Here is an 18,729-nt window from a genome sequence, read left to right as displayed (position 1 = left end):
TAGACAAATTATAAATTGAGTGTTTTAAAGGAAACACAGGACAAATGTGGATTACTTAATGCTTACTGTGACACTTTTATGTGTAGTGTCACTATTCTACCACTAGATTATCTGCGTAAGCATGCTCAAAGGTGTGCTTATATTTACACACATTTCTACGTATAAGTACAACTTGGTGAATCCCACACTTTGCGTGAAATTGTTCTTACGCACTCACTACGCACAAATCTGTCTATACGCACTTGTGAGGTACAGAGTGGCACCCGAAATACTGGGATGTGTAGGCTCACTAACTTTAGGTGGTGGAGGTGGAAAAACGGTTACCACAACTCAATTGGTTCCAGAAAACAGAATAAAGTTTTTTTTAGATTTTAACTCAGAAGTCAAGAAAAAAAAATCAAAACAGCATAATGCCTCTGGCTTTCACCAATATTACAGCCAACACTTTGTACATAGCCTCACAGCAAGCTAGTACTCACACTCTCTCTCAAACGCAGAATGAGGCTCTCTTAAATAGGCCAAAGCATTAAGCCAAATTGGACCATACCAACAATCAGGGTATAACATTAAGCGTAAGGCCACAAATAAGCTCTAATTTAAGTAGTAAATAAACATTACATGTAAATAAAATAATAATCATCATATCACCATCATTTTATACCACATTGATACCATCTATTCACACCACCTACATACATACAAAACATTATTACAAACAAACACCCCTGTGAACAATGCTCTGCACCCTCTGCCCCATGACACGGATAAATACTGCCCCTACAGCGGCGCGCGCATCCGCATAGGAATCAGTTGGACCGGACCGGGATGCAGGAAATGGGTGAGTCATAGTGTTAATTTCGTTAACGAAAACTAAACGAAAATATTTTCGTCAACGCACATTTTTCACCGAACGAAAACTAGACGAGACGAGACTAAAATCCCCACTAATAAACAATAACTGGGAGTAAATCAGAAATAATTTTCGTAGACTAATAAAGACGAGACGAAAATGCAGTTCGGTAAATAAAGACTGGGCTAAAATCTATGGACATTTTAGTTCACGAACAAAGACGAGACGAAAATTACATATTATTATATGATATGGTTTTGTCAAATACTGTCTCCTCCTCCGCCTCCTCCTCGTCAGCTCTTCCGCCACACACCCACCCACTTTCAAACCTGGAGCGGGCGGGCACAGTCAGAGTAGCCTACACAACACAACACATGGAGCAGACAGGAGCTGGATTCACGGTGAGGCGGCGGCGACAGGTTAAAAGTAAAACATGCTTTGCACGGGGCTCGGGAGAAAGAAGAGACGTGATATATGGACACATTTTGTTACAATGATAAACTAACTAATGATGGCTAACTTTCATGGCATTTAGTATTCAGGCTGGCTATGTTACGTTAGCTTCTTAGCACGTAGCGACCGTAGCCACTTGTTGATAGAATTGTATGTGAAGTTAAATTTATGCTAACTTAGATATGTTATACTGGCCGGGCAACTATAGTTTCAGTTACATTTGATTAAAGCAGACAGACGCTTTAAAAAGATTAGTTAAAAAGATTTCATACGTTCTAGCAATCTATGCCTTGTTTCACCTTAAATACTGTACCTTTATATACCATGTGAACTAGCTGGCAGGAAAGCACTTTTGTTGCATCAGTTGGAGTTTTTTTTTTTTCTTCACAACATTGACCTCAAATCTATTTATTTTATTATTCTTTGTGAAATAGCTTTAAACAGCCAGCACTTGTGTTAAGTTCATAATACACTTTATTTTATTTATTTGTTTCCTTTGTCAGGTGTATTTTATTTGTTTTAATGCAAGCATTTGTGTTTGTCTTTGAACCTTAACAATGTTCAAAATAAATATGCAAATATTGTCAGAACATCTTCCATGTCTGCATGTGTTCCTTAAAATTGTGTTTTTTATCAAAAAGATAAGAGAAAATGTTGAAATGTGAAATAATTTTAGGAAATGTTAAATATTATCTGCTGACAAAAAAGTAAAAGGTTAAAATGATGTCCTGACTAAAACTAGACTAAAATGTTGACAGTTTTTTTTTTTTTGACTAAAACTAAACGAATAAAATTATGTTTTCTTGGACTAAAATAAAGACTAAAATGCTCGACTTATAGTCGACTAAAACTAGACTAAATAAAAATGGGATGATGTCGACTAAATGTGATAAAAACTAACAAGCGATGCTGAAACTGGACTAAAACTGAAACTAAATTTAAAAATGGCTGGTAAAATTAACACTAGTGAGTCACAATATGTATGAATTTACTAGGATTTTAGCCAGAAACATTGAATAAATGGGACATGAACTAGTGGGTACCGCACTATATGTCATGGAGATGGATAAAATAGGAAATTATAAGCAGTGACCAATTAGGTTTGAGTTTTATGAATGAAATTGCGGACTAACCGCGCTACAAACACACCAACTCGAATGAGTTAATGGCGCTTAGTCTCGCGCCAGCCTTCCCTTTACACACACCCCTCCCGACCGTGTTCACTAGCCATCCTTACACCTTCACAAAATAATATAATTAGCCCGGCATCATTTTTATATAGGTGCATGTGTGTGTGTGCAAATGTGTATGCAAATGTCCAGAGTCTCTCCCGCTCTCTCGAATGATCCTTCAGTCAATGCGGGAGTGCGCAACAGTGAGAAGTGAGGTTCACTTTCTCACAGAACCATTGATAAATGAGGGCCCTGGAGAGGACTGGATGATCCATGGGCGTCAGTTTGGTTTGAAATGTGCTGGGGACAGAGACGCATTCGGAAGGGCATTTTCAAAAGTGCTGGGTACAATAACCATAGCTGTCAACCCTCCCGTTTTTTCCGGGTTTCTCACGTATTTTAGTTCTTTTCCCGCTGTCTTCCCGTTTTAGTATTTTCCCGTAAAATATCCCGTATTTTTACGCTTTGATTGTGTCAACTCAGAACACGCAACTATCTGTCTGTAAAGTGACTTGCACTTGGGCTGCCAGACCAGTAAAGCAGGTGGCAGTATACAGACAGTAGGCCACTATCGAAGAAGAAGAAGACAGTTCTGAGGGGCGGGAGGAAGGAGGGGGAAAATTAGCGGGAACTCTGAAGGAGAGAAACGGTAGATAAATGTGATGATGGATCAGGAGGACGCCGACGGCCAAAATCTCCGAAACACTCACAAACCAAAAGCGCGGACATTATGCCGCTATTTAAGCAAATGGGAGACCACCTTCCACTACCTCACAAGTAGCCATGTTGGACCAAATTATGCCCACTGCAAAAATTGTCGCTGTAATTTCAGTGTTGGTCACGGAGGGAAAAATGACGTTTCGCAGCACGACAAATCACTGAAACACAAGCGCGCGAGTGAGTCAGCTAGGCACACAACATCCTTAGCATCATTTGTGGTGAACCGTGCCTCTTCTGAAGCTGACCAAATATTAAAAGCTGAGGTGAAAATGTCGATGCTAATTGCCAAAAACAATGTCGCGTTCAGTTTTTTGGACGACTTCAACCGTAGTGTGTCTGACATGTTCCCGGATTCAGCGATTGCCAAGAAATACGCTCTGGGGAAAACGAAGGCTACACAAATCATTAAAGGTAAGACTAACTTAAATACTATACATGGAGTTACTAAGCTAAGCTTTTCTAACGTTGACGTTACTAAGTACGGGTAGCTGCTACACCATGAGTGGTTTTCACGAATCACAACTTAACATTACTCATGCTACTCATACATCAGTAGACTAACAAGATTTCCGAATTATTGAAATATTGCAGTCTTTTAACGTTAACTAATGTCCCACTCCCACATTCACTCCTTACTCAAAAGACTACAATCTTTCAATATTTTTTCCCAAATCGTGTCAAAGTCTTCTGGTGTAAGGATGGTTTTAGTTTATATTAAGTCAATGTAAGTTAATGTTAACAATTTTGCTGCACAGGTGCCATAGCTCTGGACATGGATGAAGATGTGACATCAATCTGTAAATCCCAGCCATTCTCTCTTTTATGTGATGAGTCCAACAACAGAAACACTGATAAGCAATTTGTCATACTTGCAAGGGTATACAATGAGGCAAACTTGGAAGTAGCTACAAAGTTTCTAGACATGCCCACATGCAATGTGGGCAAAGCAGAAAACTTGTTCAACAAACTGGACATAACACTAAGGTCAGTCTCTCTCTCAATGTCACACACACCTCTTTCTCTCTCTCTCTCTTCTCTCTCTCTCTCTCTCTCTCTCTCTCTCTCTCTCACTCACACACACACACACACACACCCTCTTACTCTCGCTCACACACACACTCACACATACTGTCTTTCTCTCTCTCACACACACACACACACAAACACACACTCTGTTTCTCACTCACGCTCTCAGAGTTTACATACAGTATTTATCAAAGACATTGTGGCTCCATTTTCCATCTCCTGGTTTTAGTAATCGTGGCATTCCCTGGAAAAATCTGATTGCGTTCAATTCCGATAACGCAAGTGTCATGAAAGGCAGGCACAACTCAGTAATATGCAGGGTTAAAACAAACCAGCCTAATGTGCAAGATCTCGGCTGCATCTGCCACCTAGTCCAGCTTGCCACTGGTTGTGGCATGAAGGCTGCAAAGCTGCCTGTGGAAGACATACTGGTGGGCATTTACACACACTTTGACAAAAGGTAAATCTCATATGTAGACAGGCACTCTTTTCTCTCACTCTCCTGTGTAGCTGTTATTGTGTTAACTGACACTAACATAACTCATTTGTGTTTGTTTTCAGCGCAAAGAGATGTGAACTCTACAAAGAATTTGTAGAGTTTACGGATTCTGACAGCCTGAAACTGCTTCGATATTGCAGCACCAGATGGCTCAGTCTGCTGGAGATAGGTCTGACTGCAGAACCGCAGAACCATTACGTCATAACAGTCTGAGGACGACAGCGCCAGCCCGACAGTCTGAGGGCGGAAGTGGGCGCGGCAAGGCATTACGCTACTTCCGTGTTTTGAAAGTTTAAAACAACGTTCTTTTAAAAACTTTGTTTTTAACGATTTATTTGAAAATGTATATTCAAGATTGATTAACAATATTATACATTAAACAAAGCATACAATGTAAAATAAATAATACAATGAAAACAAAGCTTGAGAGTTTGAACATTTTATTCAATTGAAAACACTTTTAAATACTCAACCAACAAAGACCACCATACACAATAATGAAGACACAAAAAATAATAATTTAAATAAAATGAGCTTTTTCCTCTGAAATATAAAAATAAATCACACACTAGCTGTTTTCTAATTAAATCAAATTACAAAATCAAACTAAATAAATAAATTATATAAACAAAATTAAACCAAAGACAATTAATCTTATAAAAGTTATACAGGCACAAATTTGACAACAATAATTCTCAAGAGTAAAATAAATAACAAATTAAAACTCCATACACATGGAGTTTATTCTGAGGTGCCTTTCGTCATGACATTTGAAAAGAAAAACTTCCATGTCCTGTTGAAACTGGAACCGAAACATGAAAGGCTCTTTGGCCCGTTCCAGAGCATCTTTTCCTTCTGCCTGATCAAGATTAAGAAGGGCCTATTTGACCATCTGTGGTTCCTTCATGAGAGGAGTGTACAAATAAGGAATTAAATAATTAATTCATTTAAAATAATTATTCTCACAAGAGAAGAGATGCACCACATTTGGCTGCTAGCTAATTTCCTGTTGTCTGTTGTCCCTGAGTGTCCTCAACAATACATCGTGGTTTAATCAGGATGCATGTAAAATGCATGTAAAAGATAATGTTTTGAAATTATGCTCTTTCATGTGCCCGTTTGAGACAATAAAAACATACCTTGTCACCGATTTCAGAGTCTTCTTGTGCTTTAGGTGGCTCATGCACATCAACGGCAGGATGTTTCCTGCGACATATACATTTTTAAGTAAATTTATAGACAGAGAAAAACTTGAGAAAGCAAGAGAGAGTTACCTTTCAATGGCAAAATTCTCCATGAGAGTAAGGCACCACCATTTTCGAATAAGAGGAAAATCCGACTTGCATAAGGGGAGAAAGTGTTAATAGATCAATTTAATAGATTATATCATCTAGTTAAAATATATATTTTTAACAAAGACTTACAGCTGTAAAATCAAAGGGTGCCTCAAAGACCATGTGCAGAGCATACTGAAATTCCCCCCCAAAAAAAGGAAATCAGTCAAGTTTAGGCAATCATATCATGTTTTCATTCTTATGATTTATCTAATTTTTTTTTTAACTTTCCCTTTTTCTCACCATTAGCATGAAGATCCCACAGTCCACAGAGCCAGTCAACTGTTTTAAAACAATGCAATTATCATTAAGTTATTCCTGGAAAGGATGTACAGAGCCGTTTTGTATTAGCGTAACGTTATAATGTTAAGTATGTTGCATGATCCATATCAAATATATATAACTTCTTTTTACCTCTTTCTCTTCTTCTTCGTCTTCTTTTCCTTGTTCTACAGTGTGCTCCGCCATAATTAAAACTTTTACTGTCTATCTTTTACTGTCTTAAAACCTTTTTCTGTGTAGTCTAAACACGTCTAAACATGAACTCCGCCCACTTCCGCCTTCAGACTGTCGGGCTGGCGCAGTGGTCCTCAGACTGTTATGACATAATAGTTCTGCGGTGCTGCAGTTGGTTATTATTGGTCTGCTGAGCTGTATAGAGAGAGTTCTCAACCAGTGGGCTGCTCTTCAGGTAGGGTTTGTTATAGTATATGTGACTCCTAAAAATAATTACATAATTCTTGTGTGATGATCAGGGACGTGCACAGGAATTTTGAGGGGCAGTTGCTCTGACCTGAAAAAAGGGCACCCCCCCCTCCTCCTCCCCCCTCATGGGCTATATGAAGGAATATATTCAGTTGAATTTGTCACCTTCCAAATTGCCTTATCTGCCCGTGTTTATGTCCAAACGCAATGCCTCATCTTATGGTCTTATTATTATTTATAAAGATTGCAAAATGTCAGAGATGGGACAAATGAGCAAAAGAGTTCCTCATATTGTTGAATGGAAAAACTCGAAAAAAACGCTTAGATTTCGGGAAAAAATACAATCCTTTTTTGCCAATCCTGACCTCCCCCTGCATGGGGCCCTAAGCAAAATTCTGCTAAGGGGCCCTCTACCTGATCTGTGATGCCGTGAGCCATGTAAACCATTTGCCATTGCCACTCAATACCGCCCATACAATCCTCCCTCCTTTAAACAAAACAGTCAAAGAACAAGTACAACAATATAGAACAGAATGAGGTTCAAACAAACAATATTTACTGAATAAAGCATTTTTATAGAATGTTAAGATAACAAGTGAATATTAACGTAAACATAAATAAGAAGAAAATAATAAAGTACAACCCTGAACTTTGGCTTTTGGGATTAATTTTGATTCACTCTACAGCCAGGGTATTTTCGGAATCAGTAGCCTATGATTTTTATTTATTTATTTTTTTTATGCATGTTGAAGCAAATCTTGATTTATTGTTATTTACTGAGGGATTTGCATTCATATTGACCAGAATGTCCAGCTAATCATCATTTTAAATTCAATATAGCCTATAAATCAATAGTCAATCAATGTCAAATTGCCAATACATTGGTTTCTATCTTGCATAATTAGTGCAGTTGTTTAGAGTTTTTAACTAAACTGAGACTAGATAATCAGTGTCTTTATAATGTGTACTTTGATTGGGAGTGCCATCATTCACATATTGTACAGTATTTCTGGTCTCCACATTTCTGCTTGAAAAATGCCAGTTTCATTTCGTGCACGCGCATATGAACGCAACACACGCGACGTCGTTATGTTTTCCGAGCTGCAGTAAACAAACACTGTTGTTGCACTTTGTCGTTTCTCAAAAACAAAACGTAATAAATAATGGTATTTTACTCTCACTTTTGTCAGGCAAAAAGTGATGCAAGAGATGCACTGCCTGCCCAGATAGGTTAGCAGGACCAAAAACCATCAAACTTTGCTGACATCAAACTAGAGAGGAAAGAACACATGTTTACCTGACTGCTGTTCCCGCAATTCACTCTCATGTTTTTCTTCTTCCTCTTTTCGTGACGAGAAGGAAAGTTTCGCTTCATTTTGTCATGGACTTCGTACACAACATTAATTAGCGCGCGACACGAGATGGAGGCGCGGCCTGAGTAATTTGCGGTGCCTTACCATACACACCGGTCGCGTGCAGTCTATGGTCGCGTGCGGCACTGCAGCCACGTAAACAGTTTGACTTTCACTTTCAGTGCCCGAATGGAAGTGAATGAGGCTTTGCGATTTTTATATTATTTTTTTGTCTAGGCCTACGTGAAATTCTCCATTGTACGATTTTTTTTTTCCTCGGAAGGGCAACCTGAGTCGAGAAGGGCATATGGGCAGTTGCCCGGGCAACCTGAGCAACCCCCCTGTGCACGTCCCTGGTGATGATGATGATGATAAACTGAAATGGAAATATATATATATATATATATATGTGTGTGTGTGTGTGTGTGTGTGTGTGTGTGTGTGTGTGTGTGTGTATGTGTGTGTGTATAAAACATGCCAATCAAAAATTATATTTTATAATGGTATTTTCTTTTTCACCATATATTCTTATCTATAGGCATATTTTAACAGTCACGAGGGGGTGGAGACGAACACCAAAATTAGGGATCTGTCAAAACATCTCAACGATCCATTGATTAAGGCATACTTCAAGTTCCTCAGTGTTGCCCTTAAGCCTCTATCAGACTTTAATATTGCCTTTCAGGTTGGTATAGTCATCATATCCTAGTTGTCACAATAATAAATTGATAACCACTGATGATAATCCTTATCATTTCACTATTATTTGCCATCTACAGTCAGAGCAGGTACAGATACACAAGCTGGACAAAGAGATGACTAGGCTTATCAAGCGGTTGCTGGGGTGCCTTGTTCCAGCCAAGGTGATTATGGATGTCCCTCTCAAAGAAGTGAATTTTGGAGAGGGACATCAATTGGCAGACGAGGACCTCTTCATCGGAGGGGACACAAAGGCATTCATTAGAACTGCAGAGTTCCCTGTTCCAACTAGGAACAAATTCTTTCAGTAAGTGATTTACTTTGTACATTATAATTATAATGTTCATCTTCTGTTCTAACCCGCATTGAAATGTCTAAGACAAATCCATGTTGTTGTTTTTTTAAATCCATTTCATATAGAACTGTGAGAGCTTTCTACGAAGCAGTTTTACGCAAGATGTTTGCTTGCCTTCCACTTGATTCTCAGCTTCTCAAGGACCTGAGAATACTAGATCCTGGATCTCGAATGGAGATAAGTCCAGACACTGGTAGGGATAACATTTATTTTGTATGGTAAATCTGTGATGAGTGAAGGGGAATTTCTGAATGTTTTTAGCTGAGAAATCAGATAGTAAGCTGGCAGAATCTACCTTGAGTTCCAGATTCCCGAACAAGAGATAGTGCTGGGTGGATACACTGGGGACGAAACGATAGAATTCATTAGAAAGAGAGGACCATGAACACGAGGGGGTTTGGAGACCAGATTGCCTGTGGTGGTGGTGGTGGTTTACTGGTGCTGCCGGGGCAAGAGGGAGATCAGCTGGGCTGCGAGAAGCTGGAACTGCATTTCCCATCATCCTGTTCTGTCACTTACTGATCATTGCACTCAGCTGTTCCCTGTAATCATTGTCCCAGCTGTTCATTGTTAGTCTTGTTAGATCTGTGTGTATTTATTCCCTGTCTTTGTCAGTATATGTTACGGAGTCGTTGTTGTATGTCACCATCCTTGAGGTCTGTTTTGAAGTTTGTTTGTGTTTTGTTTTTCTTGTTTTGGACTGCTTTGTTGGATTTTGACCTTTGCCTGGCTGACTATGAGATTTGGATTACCCTACCAATAAACTGCTGCTCTTGAATATCTGTTCCCTGTGTGTGTCCGTGACAGAACGACTCCGTCACATTTTGATATCCAGCTGTATGTTTTTTAATATCCCTTCCCCAGCCGTTGAGCGGGAGAGAAGGGAGTTTTTAAAAGGGACCCGGCTGGTCAAGTTTCGTGGGACCCGTGGAGGCCACAGTGGAGGAGATCGTTGGGAGATGATCCCTGTCCCAGTGGTTCCGGTGGTCCAGAGAAGGAGACACGTCCGGCCCAGTCAGAGACTGCTCACGTCCCGTCTGCCCAGCGAGAGAGTGCTCACGTCCAGTCTGCCCATCGAGAGACTCTTCATGCCCCGTCTGTCCAGTCTGATACCGAGCCAGTGTTGTAGCCAACGACGTACCAGCCTCTCTGCATCATTCTGTTAACTTCCATCCTGGATGTGTATACTGCTGCCTTGCTAGTGTTGTAGCCAACGATCCACCAGCCTCACTGTTTCATTCTGCTGACTTTCATACTGGATGTGCATACTGCTGTCTTGCTAGTGTTGTAGCCAACGATCCACCAGCCTCACTGTATCATTCTGCTGACTTCCATAGTGGATGTGCATACTCGTGTCTTGCTAGTAGGGTTGCCAACCGTTCCGTATAATACGGAATCGTTCCGTATTCGTCACATAAAAGTCTTGTTCAGTATTGAACTGATACGGAACGCACTTTGTTCTGTATTTTTGAGAATCAGTTCAGTGGAAATCCATCATGACAGACATATCTTCTAATATATCTCAGACAGACTGAATGAAGACCTCACCAGTTGAGCCACTCCACTCGTGATCGACTAGTTTTACCGCAAATTAGTTAAAATATCCTCTAATCTAGAGCGATCTTGCCTGCGAGCTTGAGCTTCTAACGGTGCGGACGCAAAACCAGGATTGGAGTCAAAGCACATTCCTCTCTGCACTCTAAGCTTCTGTTATCAATCCGTTATGTCCACTACGGGTTTTCCAGTCTCCCTCACAGGGAAAACTGTTCCGCGTTCAATCGATTTTAAAAGATAATCTTATGTTTTACTGACTGCTCGCCCGCAAGATTTTTTTTTTACATTTTAAGGTTAAATGCATCAGTCTCGTGCACTTTGATAGAGCTTCAACCCATGAACTGCTCGTTAAACAAAGATAAAGCATTGATTTGTATTAGGACAATAAAGAGGGCAAACATCTTTTTAGTTATGAGAGTCTCAGTCTACTACATTACATTATCAATGGTGTTTTAGGATGCCAAACAATTATTATAATAATGTAATAATGATTTATATAATTATTCCTATGACGTAAAATCCATATAGGCTACTATGTAAATGAAAAAAAAAATATTTCAAAAGTATATTTTAATCAACATTACACTATAATATAGAAAATACTTTTGTCCTATTTCTACACTTACAAGAAATAAACCCTTGAGCTTTTATTTAGGAGAAAACAGATAGCCATGCTGATTAATTCAACTAAAAAAAATATATAAACTGAATAAATCCATGGTTCATTTGTTGGCAAAATGATCATGATGTGATCATATGATCTATATGTGGTACAGTCATTTATTAGGCATTGCTATTCTATAAATGAATATAGGCCTAATAAGTGATTATTAATTTCGTTAACGAAAACTAAACGAAAATATTTTCGTCAACGCACATTTTTCACCGAACGAAAACTAGACGAGACGAGACTAAAATCCCCACTAATAAACAATAACTGGGAGTAAATCAGAAATAATTTTCGTAGACTAATAAAGACGAGACGAAAATGCAGTTCGGTAAATAAAGACTGGGCTAAAATCTATGGACATTTTAGTTCACGAACAAAGACGAGACGAAAATTACATATTATTATATGATATGGTTTGTCAAATCCTGTCTCCGCCTCCTCCTCATCAGCTCTTCCGCCACACACACCCACATTCAAACCTGGAGCGGGCGGGCACAGTCAGAGTAGCCTACACAACACAACACATGGAGCAGACAGGAGCTGGATTCACGGTGAGGCGGCGGCGACAGGTTAAAAGTAAAACATGCTTTGCACGGGGCTCGGGAGAAAGAAGAGACGTGATATATGGACACATTTTGTTACAATGATAAACTAACTAATGATGGCTAACTTTCATAGCATTTAGTATCCAGGCTGGCTATGTTGCGTTAGCTTCTTAGCACGTAGCGACTGTAGCCACTTGTTGATAGAATTGTATGTGAAGTTAAATTTATGCTAACTTAGATATGTTATACTGGCCGGGCAACTATAGTTTCAGTTACATTTGATTAAAGCAGACAGACGCTTTAAAAAGATTAGTTAAAAAGATTTCATACGTTCTAGCAAGCTATGCCTTGTTTCACCTTAAATACTGTACCTTTTTATACCATGTGAACTAGCTGGCAGGAAAACACTTTTGTTGTATCAGTTTGAGTTTTTTTTTTTTTCTTCACAACATTGACCTCAAATCTATTTATTTTATTATTCTATGTGAACTAGCTTTAAACAGCCAGCACTTGTGTTAAGTTCATAATACACTTTATTTTATTTATTTGTTTCCTTTGTCAGGTGTATTTTATTTGTTTTAATGCAAGCATTTGTGTTTGTGTCTTTGAACCTTAACAATGTTCAAAATAAATATGCAAATATTGTCAGAACATCTTCCATGTCTGCATGTGTTCCTTAAAATTGTGTTTTTTATCAAAAAGATGAGAGAAAATGTTGAAATGTGAAATAATTTTAGGAAATGTTAAATATTATATACAAAATAAATATACAAAAAAGTAAAAGGTTAAAATGATGTCCTGACTAAAACTAGACTAAAATGTTGACAGTTTTTTTGACTAAAACTAAACGAATAAAATTATGTTTTCTTGGACTAAAATAGAGACTAAAATGCTCGACTTATAGTCGACTAAAACTAGACTAAATAAAAATGGGATGATGTCGACTAAATGTGATAAAAACTAACAAGCGATGCTGAAACTGGACTAAAACTGAAACTAAATTTAAAAATGGCTGGTAAAATTAACACTAGTGATTATAATATGCTATATGAATTCCAGGGGTCATTACCCAATGCCCCACCCCCCCCCCTTCTCCTCCCCCTTCCCCCTTATTTCGAAATCAGAAAGTTGGCAACACTACTTGCTAGTGTTGAAGCCAACAATTTACTAACCTCAGTTGACAAGCCTCTGAACTTTATTGATGGGTGTGGTTTGCTCCTTAGGGTGGTAGGAAAACAAACTCTTATTCAAAGCCACGAGACATTTTACTTGGTGATTTCACTGGAACGAATAGAGATTCCTCCGCAACGGATTCAAGTGAGTCTGTGTGAAGATGTTTCTTGTGGCAGCGTGAGCCACAAGAGAACACTTTATCAGCACCACTGATCGCAGTCAACAAGCACTTTGGTCACTTGATATAAAAAACAAGACATTTCAACGAGCTACGTATATCGCCTCTTATTTAACAAATGAATGCTCTGATAGTTAACTGGATATGTTTTATTTATTTGCATTTGCATTCCACGAGATGTTTAAAAGTGCTGGGGACAATATCAACCCTGCAAAATATCGACTCTGGTTTCTTTTTTTTTTCCGTCAAAATATTTCTCAAACGGCAGTGCCCCCCTGCTGATGACCCACGTCCCCTCCAGTAGATCTGCTCTGGCGCTGACTATTTTGATAATAATAAATGTTTTGAACATGTCTCTCCGGTTTCTTTTTGCTGGTTCCTTTTCCTTGTCAATCAACCAGGCTAAGCACACATATTCATGCTGCATGAAAACAGCCATTAAAAAATAGTCACTTTTCTGTTCTCTAACTCAACAGAGAATACTGAAGACTAAATTAATCACATGTTTGGCAAGATTTGCTGCAGGCAATGCATTTGACTAGCTGACTGGAATCTGAATGTTCATGTGCGAGACCTGTGAAAATCAGTTGATTTGAAGTAATTCTAAGGCTACATTCATACTGTGAGTCTTACGGCCCTATCTTGCATCTGGCACAAATGACTTTATACACAAACGCACGTCTCATTCCTATTTTGCACGTGCGCAAAGCGGGATTTTTCCCTCCACAGACGCATGTTGGTAAACTAGGAAATGAACTTGCGCTCCCTGGGCGGATCGGCGCAAAAAGGAGGCGTGTTTCGGCGCAAACATTCCCTGGTGCTATTTTACACTTCCAGAAAACAATTGCGCCACTGACCAGAAAAACGTGGTCTAAAGTCAGTGGCAACACGCATACACTTTGATTCTCTCATCAACACAGATGCAACAGTTTTTATTCTTGCAAATCATACATTATAACAAGGAAAAATATTAACATGGGAAATCATTGTGGGTTACATGAAGATGAAAAAACCTTATTACCCATTTGTTAAGGTTAATTGTAGGCTACTAAAGGATCAGACCTGTTTGCCCAATAGTGGCAAGAAACATACGTACATAATGTTTTACTGACGCTGATGTGCGAGGGTTTCTCCCATCCCCATACAACGTCACTTCTCTGTCTTTCACTGCCCTAACAAGAACGTAGGTCTCATCGGCTGTGAACGCTCCTGGTGCGCGCCTGGTAAACCCGCTGTTATAACAATCCATCATGCAACATGAGCACCTGCTCTTAAAGGGTATGTTGGATGGCGCTCTGATTGGTTTATTTCATGTTACGCCCAAACCACACCTATGAATAATGAAGCTACTTCAGACCAACCCCTTTTAGATTTGCGCCAGGCGCAAGAGACATTTATCCCGCCGGGAAAATTACAACAGCGCCGGGACCCGCCCACAAAGTTACTTGCACTTTGCGCTTTGATACTTGCATTTCAGATTGTTAAAATAGGGCCCTTAGTGCTTAATTCTGATTCATTGATCAGGTCACATTTTTTTTAATAGCTGTTTACATTGTTGTTTTAAATGTGGTAAATGTGATGAATTATGCCAAAATGTTTGTTCATGATGTAAAATAATTCTAAAATTAATTTGTTAAAAATAATGTATTAAGTGCTAGCCTCGGAAAACCCAGACAACTTCCGGCAAATTTAGATTTGCACTGAAAGTTAGTCTGGCAAAGAGCTCATTCAAGGCCATTTCCAATCCACCGAAATCACAGCACCAATCAGAAACGACGGTGAAGCGACGCCCAGCGACGGTGAAGCAGATTTTGAATATTTACAAAGTGGTGTGACGGTTATAGTTGAACACTGTCATTAGAACTCTACAACCGCCAAAACAATGTTATTAAAACATTTTTTTCACAAACATTTTTATTATAGAGAATGATTAGATACTAATATCAGCTTACGAGGGAAACGGAGGTTGAGTTAGTGGTGCTTCAAAGACTGCTACTGCTGGAGGTGATTCGGGAGAAGTCTGTGCACCTTTATACCGATCAGAGCACGCGCTGACACGGAGTAAAGCCTTGTTTATACTCGACGCGTCCGCACGAGCGCGAAGGTGCGCGGCAAAAATGACCTGTTCGGCGCGCAAGACCGACCCCTTATCGCTTAGCTGTGTGCATGGCTTTTTTTGTAGCGGCGCTGCGTCCGAGGATGAACGACTTCAAGCCGAATCTGCCCGAGCATGTATGTCTCACCCATAGACAGTAAGGTCTCACCATACAGGTGTGTCTAAATTGCAAAGTTCCTTGCAAAGTTTTTTTTTTTTACTGTGTGTGATAATGGAGAGCACATTCACTTATAGTTGTCTTGCTGTTAATTTTAAATAAACGTAGAGCAAGTAGCTAATCAGATCGTCTGCTCGTTTATTCAAACAGACGAACGTCGCTGTGCATACGTCATCTCCTTCAGCACTCTGATTGGTTTTAGGTCTATCCAATTGCGCCTTTGAGGGATTTGAGCTATGTCCATTGGTGACGCCCCTCTGGAAATGATTTGTCTATGAAGCTTTGCCAGACCATAGCCGCTTTCCGACCAAGTAGTTACAGGAACTTAGTTATAGGAACTGTCCACTTCTAAACAGTTCTAAGAACTACTCTCCCGCAAACTCGGTTTTGCTGCTTACATTCACACTGGCCAAGTGGCCATAGGAACTGGTAGGAGGGCGGGGTAAGGGAGTGACACTAGACGTAGCGCAGCCACATACAACAACAACAAACCAGCATGGTGGAGGCTATTGTAATGTTCCTGTTCTGCCTTGCCGGGACCTTAATAACGGAGAACGAACGGCGGCGTTTAAAGATTATGCTTGAGTTCTGTACAGAAAAACACAGAAGACGAAGGCTCCAGCGTAATATGAAATTAAGTAATATGATGGAAGAAGAAAAAAAAAAGCAGAGCGCAGGAGGCAAACAAAACGACGGGTAAGTTTAGCTAGCGTTAGCAATTAGCTGGTTGAATGCGTTATGTTTGTCTTAATCCTCGTTGTAATGTTTTGCAAAAACACACGGCGTATGGCAGACAGCGCGCTACAAGTTCCGTGTTGACAGTGGGCATGACTTCATGTTCAACCAATCAACGTAGACCTAGGGAAAGGGAACTAAAAAAGTCCTCGCTCTAGACTAGGTACTGAAAGAGTTATAGGAACTACGGTCTGAGGAACTAAAAAAATCCCCAATTTAGTTATTCTGATGCTTCTCGAAGTAACCACCAACGCAGGACAAAAGGTAAGGACAAAAGAAAGGTAAAGACCAAAAGATACTTACTCAAGGTAAGAGTGAAGACACCCAGAGGCACGGAGAGAGCTCATGAGCTAATCTGTTTTGGGTTGGATGAAATTGCAAAAGTTCAGAGTGATTAGATTAGATTAGATTAGATCAGATTAGATTCAACTTCATTGTTATTACACAAGTACAAGTACAAGGCAACGAAGTTTGGGTCTAACCAGAAGTGCAGTAGCAGCAAGTGCAGGATATAAGTGCAGTGGTTTCATAAGTGCAGTACATGGATATGTACTGAATCAATATAGAGTGGATACTATTAAAAACAAAATTTTTCAGATACATTAGTTCTATAAATATAATATACAGATAACTATTATTGTGAACAGAGTTTACAGCTAGATATGTACTGAATATAATATAGTCTGTACAGATGAATATCACTATCAACAGAATTTTACAGATATGTACAATAAAAATAATATACAGGTGGTTGTTACTATAAGTTTACAGGTGAATATGTACTATGTATATATGAACATATATATGAATTTATATACAGATTGATTTAAATAGAGCAAATGAAGTTGGACAAAAACTATCCGAGTAAAAGTGCAGTGAGAAGTAATTGCATATTACGGCTGAAGTACGGTATTGCAAGTGTATATGTAAACAATTGGTACTGTAAATAAACAGTCATCAGTGCAAATTGGTATTCCAGTCAGGTAAGTAGTCCAGGATGCATATGTAAACAATTGTTACTATAATAATAGTCAGCGGTGCAAATGAACATTATGGCATTGCAAGTAACAGATAACAAAATGGAGGCAGATGTGAGGAGGGAGAGAAGAGTTTATCAGTATATGAGGGAAGTGGGATCAGTGAGGATTAGAGTTCAGTAAAGAGACAGCTCTGGGGAAAAAGCTGTTCTTTAGTCTGCTGGTCCTGGTCCGGAGGCACCTGAAACGCCTGCCGGAGGGCAGGAGAGAAAACAGTCTGTGGGCTGGGTGAGAGGAGTCCTTAAGGATGCTACGAGCTCGGTGCAGACAGCGTTTTCTCTGGATGTGCTCGATGGCAGGTAGTTGAGTCCCAATGATGCGCTGGGCAGTTTTCACCACCCGCTGCAGTGCCTTGCACTCTGCAACAGAACAGCTCCCATACCACACTGTAACACAGTTGGCCAGGATACTTTCTATTGTACAGCGATAGAAGTTCACCAGGATAGTCGAGGAAATCTGATTCTTCCTCAGTGTCCTCAAGAAGAAAAGGCGCTGGTGAGCCTTCTTAACCAGGCAGGAGGTGTTGGTTGTCCAGGACATGTCCGCTGAGATGTGGATTCCCAAGAACTTGAAACGCCACAGAGGTCTGGAGTGATCAAAGCACAGCAACTCAAGAAGTTCTTTCCTGACACCAACCTAGAAGATCTTCACAGACCAGAACATGTTGAGCTTCTCATAAGCCACCGTGAAGGAAGACTTGTTCCACAGAGAGTAAGGGTGGTAGGAGATCTTGTCCTGTGAGAAGGCCCTTTAGGACAGACCATTGGCGGAGCACATCCAGACCTCTGTGAAGTAGTGGGTATGGCCCTGCACAATGAAACCCACTTTGCACGATCAATGAGAATCACAGCAGTAAAGTATAAAGAAATTGCTGAGATGCAAGAATCTAGAGCTGAAACCAGAACCACTGTTATTGGTAGGGAGTTCTTGGACTGGTGGAAGTGGGATAGCATTGGTGCGGCCTGTGAACCCATGTGTGGAGGATGCCAGTGTGGTAACTGTCAGCCAGGAGGCAAAGACATGACTCTGAGTGAGGAGAGAGAGAGCTTGAGGTGATCAGGCGAGGCCTCAGCTATGTGAAGCATGAAGATGCGCATAGTCATGAGCCTCACTGGGACACAAAATATCCCTGGATTGAAGATCCAAGTTCCCTGCACAACAACAGAAGCGCAGTGGAAGCCACGTTTCTGAGGACGGAAAAACAGCTCGAGAAAGAACCAGAGTGGCATACAGCATACACAACTCAAGTCCATGAGATGGTGGAAAGGAAAGCAGCAAAGAAACTCAGTAGAGAGAGCATTGCTGACTGGAAAGGACCAGTGTGTTACGTTAGTCACTTGGTGGCGCCAAACCCAAACTCTGTAACAACACCTGTCCGACTGGTATGGGACACCAGCCA

At 40.0% G+C, this 18,729-nt stretch overlaps 1 protein-coding gene and 1 long non-coding RNA gene across 2 annotated transcripts; one reads left to right on the top strand and one right to left on the bottom strand.

Annotated features, from left to right (window-relative positions):
* Window positions 1–3,140: 3,140 nt before the first annotated feature.
* On the top strand, window positions 3,141–4,933 carry LOC148971476 (uncharacterized). The gene is made up of 4 exons (XM_089121904.1): window positions 3,141–3,606; window positions 3,951–4,179; window positions 4,451–4,681; window positions 4,783–4,933. Exons 1-4 carry the CDS (start codon window positions 3,141–3,143, stop codon window positions 4,931–4,933), a joined length of 1,077 nt encoding a protein of 358 aa, XP_088978030.1.
* Window positions 4,934–5,858: 925 nt separating this feature from the next.
* LOC148971475 (uncharacterized) lies at window positions 5,859–6,337 on the bottom strand. Its single transcript, XR_016147174.1, has 4 exons — window positions 6,298–6,337; window positions 6,145–6,189; window positions 5,995–6,059; window positions 5,859–5,926 (listed from the first exon to the last, which is right to left on the bottom strand). It is a non-coding gene; the product is annotated as an uncharacterized LOC148971475 (long non-coding RNA).
* Window positions 6,338–18,729: the final 12,392 nt, after the last annotated feature.

The sequence above is a fragment of the Pimephales promelas genome, chromosome 17 (assembly GCF_988280905.1).
Source record: "Pimephales promelas chromosome 17, fPimPro1.hap1.1, whole genome shotgun sequence".
NCBI classification, from domain to species: Eukaryota; Metazoa; Chordata; class Actinopteri; order Cypriniformes; family Leuciscidae; genus Pimephales; species Pimephales promelas.
Note: the sequence above shows the minus strand (reverse complement) of the source record. Positions and strands in the feature narration are given on the sequence as shown.